Source organism: Colletotrichum karsti, assembly GCF_011947395.1.
Source record: "Colletotrichum karsti strain CkLH20 chromosome Unknown Scaffold54, whole genome shotgun sequence".
Taxonomy (NCBI): domain Eukaryota; kingdom Fungi; phylum Ascomycota; class Sordariomycetes; order Glomerellales; family Glomerellaceae; genus Colletotrichum; species Colletotrichum karsti.
The window spans coordinates 8937-24804 of record NW_024065954.1 but is presented as its reverse complement, the minus strand read 5'-3'; the positions used below and the strand labels follow the sequence as shown (position 1 = coordinate 24804).

General features: G+C 49.0%; 5 protein-coding genes across 5 annotated transcripts; 3 read left to right on the top strand and 2 right to left on the bottom strand.

Annotated features, from left to right (window-relative positions):
- Positions 1-799: 799 nt before the first annotated feature.
- On the top strand, positions 800-2535 carry CkaCkLH20_12050 (C2H2 finger domain-containing protein; the record flags this gene model as incomplete). The annotated part of the gene is made up of 3 exons (XM_038894764.1): positions 800-912; positions 975-2352; positions 2407-2535. The coding sequence occupies 3 exons, from the start codon at positions 800-802 to the stop codon at positions 2533-2535; spliced, it is 1620 nt and encodes a 539-aa protein (XP_038739844.1).
- Positions 2536-2801: 266 nt separating this feature from the next.
- On the bottom strand, positions 2802-4301 carry CkaCkLH20_12049 (peptidase family C54; the record flags this gene model as incomplete). The annotated part of the gene is made up of 4 exons (XM_038894763.1): positions 2802-3183; positions 3233-3457; positions 3512-3680; positions 3731-4301. 4 exons carry the CDS (start codon positions 4299-4301, stop codon positions 2802-2804), a joined length of 1347 nt encoding a protein of 448 aa, XP_038739843.1.
- A 1514-nt stretch (positions 4302-5815) lies between these two features.
- On the top strand, positions 5816-7566 carry CkaCkLH20_12048 (SQS1; the record flags this gene model as incomplete). Its single annotated transcript, XM_038894762.1, has 2 exons — positions 5816-7050; positions 7113-7566. 2 exons carry the CDS (start codon positions 5816-5818, stop codon positions 7564-7566), a joined length of 1689 nt encoding a protein of 562 aa, XP_038739842.1.
- A 401-nt stretch (positions 7567-7967) lies between these two features.
- CkaCkLH20_12047 (histone H2B) lies at positions 7968-8590 on the bottom strand (the record flags this gene model as incomplete). The annotated part of the gene is made up of 4 exons (XM_038894761.1): positions 7968-8058; positions 8111-8198; positions 8253-8324; positions 8428-8590. The coding sequence occupies 4 exons, from the start codon at positions 8588-8590 to the stop codon at positions 7968-7970; spliced, it is 414 nt and encodes a 137-aa protein (XP_038739841.1).
- Positions 8591-11522: 2932 nt separating this feature from the next.
- Positions 11523-12109, top strand: CkaCkLH20_12046 (histone H2A; the record flags this gene model as incomplete). The annotated part of the gene is made up of 3 exons (XM_038894760.1): positions 11523-11578; positions 11708-12000; positions 12054-12109. 3 exons carry the CDS (start codon positions 11523-11525, stop codon positions 12107-12109), a joined length of 405 nt encoding a protein of 134 aa, XP_038739840.1.
- Between the last annotated feature and the right edge of the window lie 3759 nt (positions 12110-15868).

Here is a 15868-nt window from a genome sequence, read left to right as displayed (position 1 = left end):
GCGGGGTTGAGTAGAGGGGCAAAGACGTGCTTATGGAAGTGATCAATTAGGTACAGAGTACTGCGGTACGGCAAGAGAAATAACCCCGTAAGAAAATGAAAAACAACAACATTCACGGTGAGGAGAAGAAAAAATTAAAGAAGATTCATAGCGTATGTGCTAGCACAGTATACTAGGTAGGTATTGGTTCTACGGATACTATCATTGCAACCGTAGGATTATTCTACACTGTGGGACCTATCATTAATCTGGTACCGGAGCTTGTATGGGCAATTTACGTGGACTTTTTTGCTGCTGTACCTAGGTCCTGCCGTACCGTGGTTCTCAATAGGCAAACAGCAAATCGAAAAACTCGACACAGATCACAACAGTCACACGCGTCTCTTACAGCATCGCATCACTCACTTTACTCAACAACTTGCAGCGCCACCTAACTTCGCTGGATCTACCTCAGGCTTTGCTGCCCATTTCCCTGACTGGATGAGTGGGAATGACTCATCGGCGTGAATGAGCTTTCAACAATCGGGAAAAACATATCCCCAGGTAGCTGTCTGCATCTCACTGGCCTCACTTCGCCAACGGACTGGAGGCGCTAAGACACTGGAGGTTCTCGAGATACTCCAGCCGGACCCTGTCGCTTATGTGAAACTTACCAACTTTCACATCTCAACAAGTCTTCTCGACTCCGTCTAGGACCCTCACCCAGGCGTGGCAAATTCCATACGTGATCTAAGATCATTGTCTACAGGCGAACCGTCTTGGAACGAAATCCCCGCTTAGTATACAACTTACACTCGCGATGGGCGCCCAACAATCGTCTGGCCGTGATGCGGCTGGCGAGTCTGCGTCTCAGCCGGTGAAAACATGTTACTACGAGCTGCTCTCAGTCGAGCGCGATGCCTCCGATGATGAGTATGCGGTGTAGCAATACCAAGATTTTGATTTCCGAAACTAACCTCCGCCCTTCGCAACAGGATAAAGAAGGCTTACAGACGGCGTGCCCTCGAGCTGCACCCGGACCGAAACTACGGAGACGTCGAGAACGCGACGAGACGTTTCGCCGAGGTTCAAGCCGCCTACGAAGTGCTATCTGATCATCAGGAGAGGGCTTGGTACGACTCGCATCGTGAAGCTATTCTACGCGGAGCCGACCCAGAGGACACCGACGGCCGCAGTCCTGAGTTCAACAACGTCAAACTCACCTCAACCGAGGACATTTTCGCTCTCATCCGTCGTTTCGACTCAACCGTTCCCTTTACTGACGAGCCAGCTGGTTTTTTCGGCATATCCAAGGCAACGTTTGACCACCTTCTTGACGAGGAAATCGCCGCTGGGGAGTACACTCATGGGGACGTTCCGGACTATCCCTCGTTTGGCACTTCTACGGACAGCTACGAGTACGTAGCTAAACCCTTCTACAGTAACTGGGCCGGTTTCTCGACGCGGAAGACGTTTTCATGGAAGGACAAGTACCGCTTGTCGGATGCTCCAGACCGTCGTATCCGTAGACTCATGGAAAAGGAAAACAAAAAGATGCGTGACGAAGCTGTTCGGGATTTCAACGACGCTGTCAGGTTTCTCGTCACCTTCGTGCGTAAACGCGACCCCCGCTACCTCCCAAATACGCAAACGGCTGCCGAACGTCAGGAGTCTTTGCGAAATGCCGCCGCTGCGCAGGCAGCTCGTTCTCGCGCCGCGAATTTGGAGAAACTTTCCGACGCTACCGTCCCCGACTGGGCTCAGTCTCGTGACGATGGCGATGCAGGCGGGCACTTTGATGAGACCGAAGAAGAGGAATCTGAGGTGGAGGTTCTAGAGTGTGTGGTTTGCGACAAAACTTTCAAGAGCGAGAAGTCGTTCGAGGCACACGAACGCAGTAAGAAACATCTGAAGGCCGTACAGCAGCTTCGACGACAGATGAAGAATGAGGATGTGGAATTGGACCTCAACCTTTCACCGGTGCCGGAGAAGGTTACACCAGTCGACGATGAGGGTGGTCAGGCCGAGGAGCAGGCGGCAGACGAAGCTCCGGACCGTCCGCCAGGGGACTCACCTGCTTTGCCGACTGACGGGAAAGATGGGAACGTTTCTGGTAACTCGTCAGAACATGATGACGAGTACGCCCCTCGGGATGATGTTGAGAAGAGATTCTTTGCAGAGAGCCCTCTTGCCAACGCAGCCCGCGAAGACGCGAGCAGAGATGAGGATGGGCAGGCTGTTGCTGCTATTGACGCTCTGGATATCGAAGACGATGGGGACACACAGCCACAGGCGAAAAAGGTCGGCAAGGCAAAGGCGAAGCGTGAGAAGAGGGCAGCACGCCAAGCAGCGGAAGAGGCCAAGGGGAGCGCGGTAAGTATTGACAATTTCCCATTGACACAGGCAATCACTAACTTTGTTCCAAAGCACACATGCGGTACCTGCAAGGCGTCATTCCCCTCCAAGACGAGGCTTTTCAACCACATTCGCGACCTTGATCACGCAGCGCCATTACAGCAAAATCCAACAGGCGGTGGTAAAAAGAAGAGGCGGTAGATTATTATGTGTCATGGCGAAACAGCAATCCCATTTCTGCATACTGTAATTTATCATGCGGTGCCTGAAACCCCGTGAATGCCTCCGTCCAATCCGTCCTGAGTCCGATGCCCCTAGCCCCTACCTGGGCGCCTGGCCTGTTGATTCTTTCGAGCCAAAGAGAGGTCGATGCCTATTTACGCCGCAGAAGAATAGATATGGCCCAAACGCCCGACTCCACCTCGGTCATTGTTGCTTGCACCACCATTATATCTGAATTGACCGCCTCAAGCATTCAAAACGGTATCGTCGTCATCACTGAGGGTTTCCACTTCGTCGATGGCACTATCCCTCTCGCCGGCGCCATGGGCCATGGGATCATGGTCAGCGACATGAATCACAGCCTTGCCCTGAACATGCTTGACATTGCGACGCCACTCGGCCCAATCGTCTTCATCCTTGATCAGAAATCCGATGAGCATACTGGGATCCATTTCTCTGACGTGGAGTCTCCGCAGTCGTCGAGTATGCACGGTGTCAACGTCCGTATGGTCATATTTTGAAAGGTTCGCATAGTAGGGAAGAGCTGGTCTTGTGTGATGCGGGTCGAGGTAAAACAAGTAGGAGCCTTGTGCCCCTACAAAGTAGTGTGATGCCGAAGGTCGGCCGCTGCCACAATGTCAACACTTACTGTCTTCGCATTTAACGGAACACCTACCCTGCAATTCCCACAGATTGTGGCATTTGGAGAGCAGCAATAAGAGCATCCCAGTAGACAGGGGTGATCTTGTCGATTCCCAACCTCGTCCCAACTAGGATGAGAGTTGGGTGAAATTGAGAACCATTAGATTTAGCAATCTTCATAAAGTTATCCTCATAAACGTCTGGGCCATCGCCCGTTGAGTAGACCCTGAGAGGCTGTTCTTGGGCATTCACCAGAGATCTACCGTTGTTGTTAGAGGATTCGCAATGTCATGACGCATCCAATACGACTCACTGGATGCAACGGGCTGTCGCAGATGGACCAAACCATTCACCAGGGTATTTTCCACACGCCACTGCGCCATGTTGAACAAACTGGTGGATCGAGAAAGGTGCTCTCGGGTCGTCCGCAAACAAGGAAATAAGCCTACGCTCCTTCTCCGGCGTGTCACCCCGTCGCCAGTCTACAGCAGTCAGCTCCGCACGAAACGGCATGACGGGTAGGATGACGTACCTCGGCCGAGATCGGTGACAGCTATCGCGTTTGCCAGCAGCATTTGGCCAGATCGGATCATGCAGCCCCAGCCGCTGTCGGATGCGAAGCCGCCCTGGTCTACCAACTGGCTTTTGATTCGCATCGATAAGGACAGCGCTGAGGAAGCTCGAGGGTCGGTGGACTTGGCTATAAGCTGAAATTCTGAACGGTATGACATCCAGAACTTGGATTCGAAGTCATCTAGGAACGCGGAAGGCCAACCTCCATCCTGAACGGAGTAGTCGTCATCGTAGGCCAGAGACGACGAGAAGCTGCTGGACACAGACTCCGGCGGTGTCTCGGGATTTTTGGCAGCCGTGGCTGGCGATGCTTTTGAAGCTTTGGTCTGCTGTTCGGCAGTATCGATAGATGGCGGTGTCTGAATATGCTCTTGCTTGTTTTTGGCAGTTTTGGTATTCAAAGTATATGACCGCCCAAGACACCAGACGGGCAGATCGGCTTGGTAGTCGTTGGTAGGCTCCGGATCCCAGAAGATCTGGACGATACGGCGGTATCGGCCGAGGTCCACCGCAGCCATGGCAGATTCCATCGAGAGCAGCGAGTAGTTATGGCAGTCGGTAAGTGATGCGGTGCGGCCGAGAAGGAAGGGTAGGGAGGGAAAGGCGTGTCGATTAAACGTCGAGGCGGCGAAAAAATGGCCGTGGATGCCCTGGGTCGGATGTAGTCTTCGTGGTACTTGTTCTCACAGCTCAAAACGTACAAGAGTCGTTTCCAGGAGGAGATGTTCGCGACGCCGGAAGATGACAGTGTTTCGGCGGCGAGTTGTGGCGATACCGCGACGGCGTGGCCGGAACTTGAACGGGCAGCCCGCTGTTGGCACGAGGTGATCAGCTGCGGCGAGGAAGACTAAGGACCGTGGGGTTCGGGGAAGCGCAAAGGCACGAAGAGAGAAGCCTATCCGTAGGCAGCTACGTATCTGCAACAGCGGGAGAACAATGGAAGTAAGCAAGATCGCGCCAGTAAATGCCCAAGCCTAATAATACGTTGGGTGTAAAAGGTGAATAGGCAAAGTGAGGTTATGAGGCACCCTAGGTTAGGATAGAGTGGAAGCAGGGTGTGAATAACAAGCCAAGGTAGATAGATGCACCGTTCCAGTTCCTCATGTGGCCGATAACAGCCCGTCAGTCCCTGTGACGCACCGGCCACGCAGATGGCGGGGGTCTGGGGTGTTAGATCGTCGTCGGATGGATAGGTACGGATAGCTGTACCTGCTAACAGGTCTCTACTATCAAATGCATGACGATCAGTTATGAGTGTCTTAAAATCACGAGGCCCTCTTTTGATCGACAGGCAGCACCACCAGATCCATGCTCACATGATTCTTATCGCTTATCGATAAACAGCTTACCTACATAGCAACAATCCGAATCAAGCTACGTACTCCGTGCGCCTCGATACCTAGGTAGGGGCACCTACCTCACAGTGGGGTTGCTTCAGGAGCGGAATTTTTTCGACATCTCTTTTGTTTCCCACCCAACACCCTGCAGAGCTGTCGACAGCAGTCGATACTTCCTTCTCCCTTCAGGTCATCCGCACGATCCAGTGCGTAGAACCCTCTCCGACAGATACACCGCCGCATTTGCCATCAGCGGTGCATGCGCAGGTAATGCCACGTCGTGGCAAAAGAGGAGGTGGGCGAGCGCCGCCGGGCAGGCCTCCTCCTCATCTGCGATCAGGTCGTGCTTTCGACCGCCCGAATTCTAGTCCTACAAATGCAGGCCCAGCCGGTCAGTCGGAACTGTTTCTTAACACTTGTATGAACCGTCATTGACATAGCCCATGACAGGGTTTACTTTGCAAGACGAAGCTCGAAGCACTGCCCACCGTTCCTCGCCTTGGAGCGCCGATTCCCGACTTCGACATCGACCTGTCACGTTCGTGAGCACCGGGCCTATAGAGCCCTTGAAGCAGCTGGAAGAAGATATACTGCAAAACGAGTTGAAAAATCCTCACGAAAGCGAGACGCATGATGGAGAACCCAAATCTCTCGATATACAGGACGAGGAAGCACCGCTTCGCGAGTCTGAATCTCCTTCGGACCACATGCAATTGCCGGACACAACTTCAGGATTGGGCGCTGGGGATGTTGCAGCATCGACCATAGAGGATGACACTCTAGATGACCTACAGAACGCAGAAGACAACCGCGACAGCGTCGAACCCGAACCCGAGCCAGAGCCCGAGCCAGAGCCTGAGTCTACTGCGGAAGCACCCGCTCCACTACCGTTCTTCCTTGACGTCACTCGAGACAAGAAATTGCATCGTGCTCCTGTTCGCATTCAATCCCGCTCACCGTCACCTGCTGCATCCGACTCGAGCGACGAGGTCATCCTGTTCAAGGGCCGTAACAAGGCCGCCCAGACCACCAAAAACGCAGACAAGCCGTTCAACTTACGTGGCATACGCACGGAAATCAGGGTCGTGGAGCAGACTGTCAAACCAAGCGAAGCCAACCGCACAAGCATCTCAAAAAGTGACGAGCCCAAGTCACTTCGTCAAAGTATGAGGGATCAAAAACGCCAGCAGGAAGACGAATTGATCGCAGATTACATCGCCAACATGCGTGAGCATGGCGACGACGAAGGCCTGGTACCAGCCGACGCATACTCTCGGCGGGACATTGGTGGCTCTCTAAGTGAATCCGATAACATGGAGGAGTCTCTCCACACCGTGGCGGTCTCTGGCGATCCCAAGCCTGCGTCGGATGACGGTAGCGAGCCCGGAGATGCGCTTGAGGAGAGCGATGTAATCACTGAAGGCAGCGATGTGGATCGCACCCCCAAGAAGCGTCTCGACAAAGGCAAAAGTGCTCGAGTCGACGATGCGCTCCTAGCGGTTCTCGAGACAGATGCTTCGTACCTCGATTTCCTTGAGCACTCCAATGCCGAAGATGGGTCGCCACTGCCGAGAACTAGTGACCACGAGGGCAACGACGACGAAATTTTCAACGTTGCGGCTGATCGCTTCGCTAACGAAATCGACGACTTCGACTTTATGGACTGGGAACGTCCAGTCCTCAAACGTAAGAAGGGCGCCAAGAACAGAATACCCGTATTCAACATGTCAGACTCGGAGCTGGAGGAGAAGATGCGGACGGCGTGGAGCAACGACCGGATGAAAAAAGCAGAGAAGAAGCGAGAACGTCAGGCTCTTCGTACGCAAGGCCTGCTTGGCAAGCATGCCAATCCCGAAGATTTGAGGGTCAAGTATCCGGACGGCATGGGACTGGATCAAATTGCCGACGAGCTCAAGGCGTTTCTGCTGGGCACCAATGCCATGTGAGTATCGCTTATCCACGCCAAAGGTTTCGCTCAAGAAAGACAAACTAATTCGTTGGCAGCCTAACCCTACCCCCGATGGACAACCACGCTCGGAAGGTGATTCACGAGCTAGCCAACAAGTTCAATATCAAGTCGAAGTCGACTGGATCAGGAGACCAGCGACGACCTATGCTGCATCGCACGTTCAAAACCGCCAAATTCGCAGAAGAACCCTTCAACGCGGCAATCGCGCGCGTTGGTCGCAAATACTTCCCCCGCAACGATTCCGCTCTCCGGGCAGCTGTACAGCGGGAGTCGGCTCGGCGCGGCGGTGGCGGTCATGCGGGCGTCAATTATCGCGACGGTGAGGTGGTCGGCGGCTCCGCACCGGAACTGGGTCAGGAGAATAAGGGTCGCGCGATGCTGGAGAAGATGGGTTGGAGTAGCGGAACTGCGCTCGGCGCGATCAACAACAAAGGCATCCTGCAGCCCGTCGCGCATGTCGTGAAGCGCAGCAAAGCCGGGCTCGGATAACGCTCCGTCCGAGTGTTTTCGCAACTTCGTCCAAGTAGTTTTCGAAGCGTTCTTGGGGCGTCGTCGCGAGGGCAGCCGGACCCGAAAGTTAGCAAGAGCCAAAGCCTGTATTTCCCTGTAAGAGACATGAGCGCGCACAAACACAATCAGTTGAATCGAACCAGAACCGCAGTGATTTGTTCATGTGCACGAATTCATTCGTCCGAAAACCCTATTCTCAAGGTGTATTGTACAGCCCGCGAACCCCGATTGACCGTGAAGACATTGCCCCCAATAAAAGCAAACCATCCGTAACGCATTAAGAGACTCCAAGGATATTGGGAACCTTGGCAGGCCTCATCATGACACCCAAATGCCAAGTAAAATCCAATGCCCGAAAAGAAAAGCAGCGCAAGCATCCCTTATTTCGTGGAAGAGGAGTACTTGGTGACGGCCTTGGTGCCTTCCGAGACGGCGTGCTTGGCCAGCTCACCGGGCAGGATGAGACGGACGCTGAGAGAAAGGTTAGTAAGTGGGATAGTCAAATGGATCTCGGGTGGCTCACGAGGTCTGGATCTCGCGAGAAGAGATGGTGGACTTCTTGTTGTAGGCAGCGAGCTTCGAGGCCTCGGAGGCAACGCGCTCAAAAATGTCTGGATGTGTGGGTTAGAGACGCGTCTGACATGAGCAGATTGTGCGAGGCATACCGTTGACGAAGGAGTTCAGGATGGACATGGCACGGTTGGAGATACCGGTGTCGGGGTGGACCTGCTTCAGGACTGGATTGCAGAGTTAGCAGATTGTTTTCGAAATGGGAAACGCGCTTGTGTGACGCGACGCGTCGAGTACAGGTCGCGATGAGAAAATGTGCAAGGAACATACCCTTGTAGATGTAGGAGGAGTAGGTCTCCTTGCGCGACTTGGTGCGCTTCTTCTTGTCGCCAGAGGCGGCGGTCTTCTTGCCGGCATCCTTCTTCTCGGGGGCCTTGGAGGCGGTGGAAGGGGCCTTGGAGGCGGGCTTCTTGTCGGCGGCCTTGGGGGGCATTTTTGCGGTTGGGGTTGGTGAAGGTTGGAAAAGGTGAGGGTTGGGTTTGTGGTTGCGAATGTGGCGTCTGGCGACCGTGAATGAAGCTGGATGTGATGGAGTAGAAGAGTTGTTGTTGGAAGAATGAAGATTGGGGGGGTGGGCTGGGTTTTTGTAGCTGGACGCGACGGGCACTAGCGGCGTTACTGATTTTGATGCAAGGCCAGAGTGATTTTGGAGAAGGGGGGACTTTCTGGGAAGGAGCCTTGGAGGGGCCTTGGAGGGGCCGGGGGGGTGGGTGGTCAGTGGGTGGGTACTGAGGTGAGCAGCAGCGCTGCAGCACGGCACCGGTTGTTCAGTACCTTAGGTAGGTACCTTAGCGGGACCAATGTACGCCAGGGGAGATTCGCGACGGCGACTCGACGTGGTCTGTTCCTCCAGCCGCCAACAACTTTGGAAGTAAAAGAGAAAGGGAAATGGAAGCGGAGAACGCGACAAAACGGCTGTAACTGGGGTGCCAGATACGCACGCGTGCGCGCTAAGAGAAGAAAAAAATACATGCGGACGCCTTTTTTTTTTTTTTTTTCCTTCCCATTTCTGATTCGCGTATCACCAGGCGGCGGTTTCAGCCAATGATACCGGCAATAGAGCACGCATAGTTTCTAAAAGACCCCCTCTCGGTCTCAATTCACAGTCGACGGAACAGAAAAATGCACCATTCTGAATCGCCCAATTAGGAAATTTCTGGGGGAAACCCCAACGTCCCCGGCACATGCACACTTTTCAGTGCCTACCTTACCTAGCTATCTGTTGGATAAGCGATAAGGAGACTGCGATGGCGCGGCTGCCTCAGAACGCGTCTACTGTTTTTGGTCTTTGTTCTCATTCCCAGTTGTTCTCGATCGAGCCCCAATTGCGCTTGTGGGGTTATGGTAGGTACCCTGAGGATGGGATGCAAAGGTGACGAAAAAGACAGCATTCATGTATTTGTTTTTGGAGAGCCATGCATAGGCATGATATTGGCCATATTTGCAAGCATCGCGATAGCACACTTTCGCTGGGTAATAGACGCAACCGGTCACGTATTTACCAATAAAGAATAAAAAAAGAAGTAAAGGAACAAGACTGCCTTAGGTACTCTGCCACCGAGATGTTGTCGTTTGACCCATCACTCGCTGCGCTAGCTGGATCGGTCGCGCTCGACGCGGTGTAGGTACCTCCTACCTTAGGTACGCCGCCAGGGACCCGAGCCCGCTGCCAGCCATCTGCACACGCCCCAGTGGCCATATTCCGTGGGTTTCCTAGGTTGTCCACTGGGCGGATAGCTGAAGCACGACACCAAACGTGGAGACAACTGCATCCTAGATCACGGTGGTTCGCGACGCGTCACCCATGTGTGTTGGGATCTGGAGAGCACGTATCCGAGCAGCCGGAGAAGCCAAATTGGTGGGTTCTCTGCCTCTCAACCCTCTTCGACTCCCGAATTATCACGTCTGAGTCTCCAAAGCCGCAAGGCTGAATTCATCTGACACATCACCAACTGCCATGCAGGGATCTTCCACCCGACGAGGCTCTGTTTCAACTCTTGACCTGACCGGATCTGTACATACGACTACGTACCCGCTCAACTAACCGATCTTGTCACGACAGGCAATAGACCAAATCGATTGATGGACCAAAAATCATATGGGACCCAGGCCTCTGGGTCCGGTGCAGCGCGTCGTCCCGTATCTGACGCTCCTTTTTTTCCCGCCTCAGACCCAAAAATGTGAGCCCTGAAGTCCGGGAGAAAGACCCATTCCGTGATCGAGGCAAAAATGACATATCTCTTTGACAAGAAAAGAGAAAGCCCAAACCTTAGCTGAGAAGGGTCCGCAGGGGTCCAAGTGAAATTGTGGCCGAAAAATGCAAACCACGGGATCGAATCACGAAGGCGAGGTCCTAACCGCCGACCGATGGAGATGTGTCAAAGTGGTCGTCTGCCACAAACAAACAAACGAACAAGAGAAAATCCTTACCGCAATGGCTGAAGCACGCGGAACTTGGCCAGCTACACCAGTGGCTCAGAGTGAGCAAGCGATTTGGATCAGTAGAAGACGGAATAGATGAAATGCTGGGTCGTGATCGAATCAGAATGGGAATTAAAACGAACAACCAAAACGAAATCTCTCAAATCAGGCACCAAAGTCACCACTGGAGCAGCTGGAACTTGGAAGAGCGCATCGCGACTCAATGCCAGATCCAAGCCTTACTGATTGTGTTTTGTTTTCGTTGATCTGGCGGTCTCACGGTTGTCGAACCATGGAGAATCAGAATGTTGAGGAGGAAAGTTGGAAAGCATGGACGGATGTGAAAGAGAAGTGTCCATCATATGTGAGAAAGAATTGGGGAAGGCAGGGGGGAAATCGGATGGAATTGACCAGTAAGATAATTGGAAAATAGAATACACCAAAAATGAATGCAAAAGAGATGACAAGGAAGGGACGAGTCGCCGGGCCCTGCAGACAGGAGTCGCGGCGGGACCCCCGGATTTTATTTCCTAGCAGCACGGCAGAGGTCCAAACACTGGCCACTGGCAGCACGGGCAGGCAGCGGGGGCGGTATTTCAGATGGAGGGGTGCAGAGCAGGTGCAGGTAAAGAAGGCAAGGCCAGGGCGATACGTACCTCTGTCTTTAATCGCTCCTGCCAGCTCCAAAAAAAATTGATGCACCACAACATGGAATTTCTGCTTCCGGCTTAGCGCCCAATCACGCGCTGGTGATCCGTGATTGAGCTCCTCCAACGCGAAAACTACTTAACTTCTTGACTCCCCACCAAATTCACACTCTTCCCTCTCCATCTCACTTTTCTATCCACAACAACCGCCAAATCGCATCTCAAGTCGTACTCTCGCGTCTCGCACCAAATCAGCCTTTTTCTCCCACCTTTACCAACACAACCAACTCAATCAAAATGACTGGAGGCGGCAAGTCCGGCGGCAAGGCCAGCGGTTCCAAGAACGCGCAATCGTAAGTTTCTCCATCACCGAGCCTCGCCCAAGCCCAATGCGCACACGAGTCACGTTGACTGCCCCGCACCGACGCGTTTTCGCACTCATCGCACATTCTTGAATCATTCGGCTGACAGAACTTCTACAGTCGTTCCTCCAAGGCTGGTCTCGCTTTCCCCGTCGGTCGTGTCCACCGTCTCCTCCGCAAGGGCAACTACGCCCAGCGTGTCGGTGCTGGTGCTCCCGTCTACCTCGCTGCCGTCCTTGAGTACCTCGCTGCCGAGATTCTCGAGTTGGCCGGCAACGCCGCTCGCGACAACAAGAAGACCCGTATCATCCCCCGTCACCTCCAGCTCGCCATCCGCAACGATGAGGAGCTGAACAAGCTCCTGGGCCATGTCACCATCGCCCAGGGTGGTGTCCTGCCCAACATTCACCAGAGTACGTTTCTCTTTCAATCCTGGTACTTGCACGTGATGCTGACAATATCACAGACTTGCTGCCCAAGAAGACTGGCAAGACTGGCAAGAACCAGAGCCAAGAACTGTAAATGGGTTTTGCGGGTTTGGGTTTCTTTCGTGCTGGTCGGCTGCTTTGGGTTGTCATGACATCGGGGTCACGGTTCAGGGTTCATGGTTGATTTTCACGTTTGGGTTGTACAATAATACCACGGCCAGCGGAAGCTGTGGTTACGAATGAGAATACCTTTTGAAGATCATTTTTCTTTTTACCCTTGATGCGTTCTCGGCACTTCGTTCTTGGGAGCAAAATTCTGATGAGATGGGCGTCTCTGGACTTGTAAGTGTGAATCGTCATTTGTACGTGAATGTTCACGCTACGACGCGATTTTACGCGAATCTTCAATTGGACTCGCAGTGTCTCGCCAACGGGTCGGGTGGCGGGCAAGCGTCTGACAGCGGCCTAAGGCGAAGAGACATTTTGACCCGTTCATGTGTTGTGTTTTGTTTTGATATGGGAGTATGCTGTCTGCTAGTCCGAACACATCCTGACTACATTCTCTCCTCCGACAGCGCTTTATGGACGTCATACCGTCAGCATGTCGTATGCCTCCCCAGATTGCCGACCCAGTACCGCCTTGACCGATCAACGCTTGCACCGATCAAACGTAGCGACTAGTTGAGTTCGTTCCCGTCGACACCAGTACAGCAGCCGAGACGATTCTCTCCCTTCTGGTATGCATTGAGAGGACCGCATCATGTCCGAAAAGAAAGAAAAAAAGGCAGTCCGCAATAGATAGATGTTTCATCCTGTGTGCAGGTCGCCTGGGCCATGGAAGCTTGCAAGCAAGTATTGGGAATTTAGTACAACGCAAAAGCTGTGAGGCTCTGGTTGTGGTGCTTAATGGGCAGATCTCATAAACCTCGATTGCGTGCCGTATAACATGGCTGGTGGACGAGATTTATGAACAGGAAACAGCAGGTTGTCTTCTCCTCGGCAGTAAACTCCGCTCGAAGTGCATTGCCCATTTTGGTGATGCCCAGTTATACAAGTCCAGTTCGGGTCGCTAGAACTTCAACGCGCGGGGAGCTGCGGAAATAAAAGTCAGTATGCTGACCATGGCTCATATAGCAGTTCCGCGGAAGCTTACGGTCGAGAATAGGCGCAGGGAGATTACGCTCGTACTTGGATCCTGTTGCTCTATAGTTAATACCACCATCCTTGCACGCTTCGCGTTTGGGAAGAACGAACCGCCCGGTGCCGTCGGATGGACATAAGGATCTGGGTGCTTCCATCTCACCAGCAGCTTCTCCGTCTCGGCCAAAAGCTCCTGAAGTAGGATGATTAGCCTCTGTTCCGCCTCATTGATTCGTGCCTGTGCGATTGAAACACGGAACGTGATCACTCACCCTCTTCTGTCGCGAGTCGACGACGTTCCGGTTGGCCTCGAAAAGAGATCTGATGTAAAGAGCCTGGCCTCGCCAGAGATGGCGATGGACAGCCCAATCGAGCGCCAGCTTCAGCGAGCGACGGTAGAGCGACCTGGAGAGGCGTACTGTCAGCTTCATTCCGGGAGAAGAGGTGTCGGTGATGGGGACCGAAGATGTATGCTCACAGGGCCGCTTGACGGGTGGACATGATGCGTGGGTGTGCCGTGCCGCTGCTGACGGTTGGGTGTTGTCGGTGGAAGTATACTCGTACAGGAACTCGGGTCGCGGACGGTGGGATAGCTCGTAATGGGCGCCGGGCGCCGGGCCGACTTTAAGGCGGCGCAACTAAACCGCAATGCAATAGGCAAGGGATCTAACCTCTAGTAAGTAGCTAATAGTAGTATAAAAATAGCTTCTACTATATATTATTTAAAGTATTAATATAAGTTTAATATAGAGAAAATATTATAATTATCTTATTATTAAAGATTTAATTTAATTTATTTTATTTTATTTCTATTAAAAGTAAAATTATAAAAGTTTAACTAAAAGCTTAATTAAGTCAATTTAGAGTAGGAGTATTACTTAGCTCTAAGCAAGCTTTATAGTAATTTCTTAATATAAATTTCTTAGTTTTTTAATATAATTTTAATACTTTAGCTTATATTATTTTTTAATATAATAAGTAAATATAAATAATAATTAATTTAGTATTAATTAATAAGATCTAATATAATTAAGATCTTTAGATATATATAAGTTTATAAGAGCTATAAAAAAGAATTAAGTTAATTTAAAAGTTATAATATAAAGAGTTAAATAATAAAGTAGAAATATTACTTAGCTCTAAGGGAGCTTTATATAGTAGTTTATTAATATAAGTTTCTTATTTCTTTAATATAATTTTAGTATTTTAGTCTATATTATCTCTTTATATAATAAATAGATATAAATAATAATTAAATTAATATTAATTAATAAGATTTAGTCTAACTAAAGTCTTTAAGTATATATAAGTTTATAAGAGCTATAAAAAAAGGGGGAGTAATAAGCCTTATTATTAATAAGTAGTAATAATAACTTAAATGTATTATAATAATATTAAATATTTTAACTATAAATCTCTTTTTATAATACTTTTATAGTTCTTTAGTTAAAAGAGTAGCTAATAGGGTATCTCTATTATATTATTAAGTAGATATAAAAAGCTAATTATTTTAAGTTAAAAGCTTATTTCTTATCCTTTTATAATTTTTATTTATTACTATATTTAAATTCTTTCTCTAAAATAAGTATTATTTAACTTAATATACTATATAATTAGCCTTTAAGTACTATATTATAATTTAAACTATATATTTAACTTACTATAGGTTTAGTCTAGCTTATTAACTAACTAATAGCTATTTAGCTATATAATATATAGACCCTATATATAAGCCCTTTTACCTTAGCTATTAGTTTATTACTTTATACTCTAACTTCCCCTATTATAATAATAATAATAATAATAAATTTTTTACTATATATCTAATGCTTTAATACTCTTCCTCTAAGCTACTCCTCTTAACTATCTATTAGATAATTAGCCTTAAAGCTATTAAGTTAATACCTTATTATATTATTATATTATTATACTATTAATATTAAGCTTTTTAAGAAAATTTAAATATAACTTTTTATTTATTATTATTATTAATACTATTTAATAAAGCTATTATAGTTTTATTATTTATTATTAATTATATTTATAATACTCTAAATAAGCCTAACTTATAGATTCTTAACTTTAAGCTTTAGATCTCTAGCTATTTAGAGAAAGCCTATAAAATATATATAAATAGATAAATTAATATTAATTTATATAAATAGCTCTATTTTACTTTCTTTATTATCTAAATACTTTAAAAAAAGTAAAATAGATTTAAAAAGTAGTTTATAGTTAAGAATATATTTTATAAGAGTTCTCTTTTTAAATAAAGTTATTAAGTCTTTATATTTAAAGCTTAAGTCCTAAATATTATATTTAGTAATAAGGTTTATTATATTATTATATTTATTAAGAGGTATATTGAATAATATCTTAAAGAAAGGATTTAAATATAATAATAAAAAAAATTATAAAAGAATAATAAATAAGCCTCTAGCTTAAAATAGTAGCTAGCTTTATAAGCCTATTTAAGAATATAATAGAGATATTATTCTAGCTAAAGGACCTTAAGGGTATTATAAAGAGGGATTTATAATAGAGATATTATTTTAGCTAAAAGACCTTAAGAGTATTAAGGGATTTATAACTAAAAAGTTTAATACCTTTATAATAGGTTTAAGCTATTATTATTACTTATTAATAATAAGGCTTATTGGGGGGGGGGGGGGGGGGGGGGGGGGGGGGGGGGGGGGGGGGGGTGGGGGGGGGG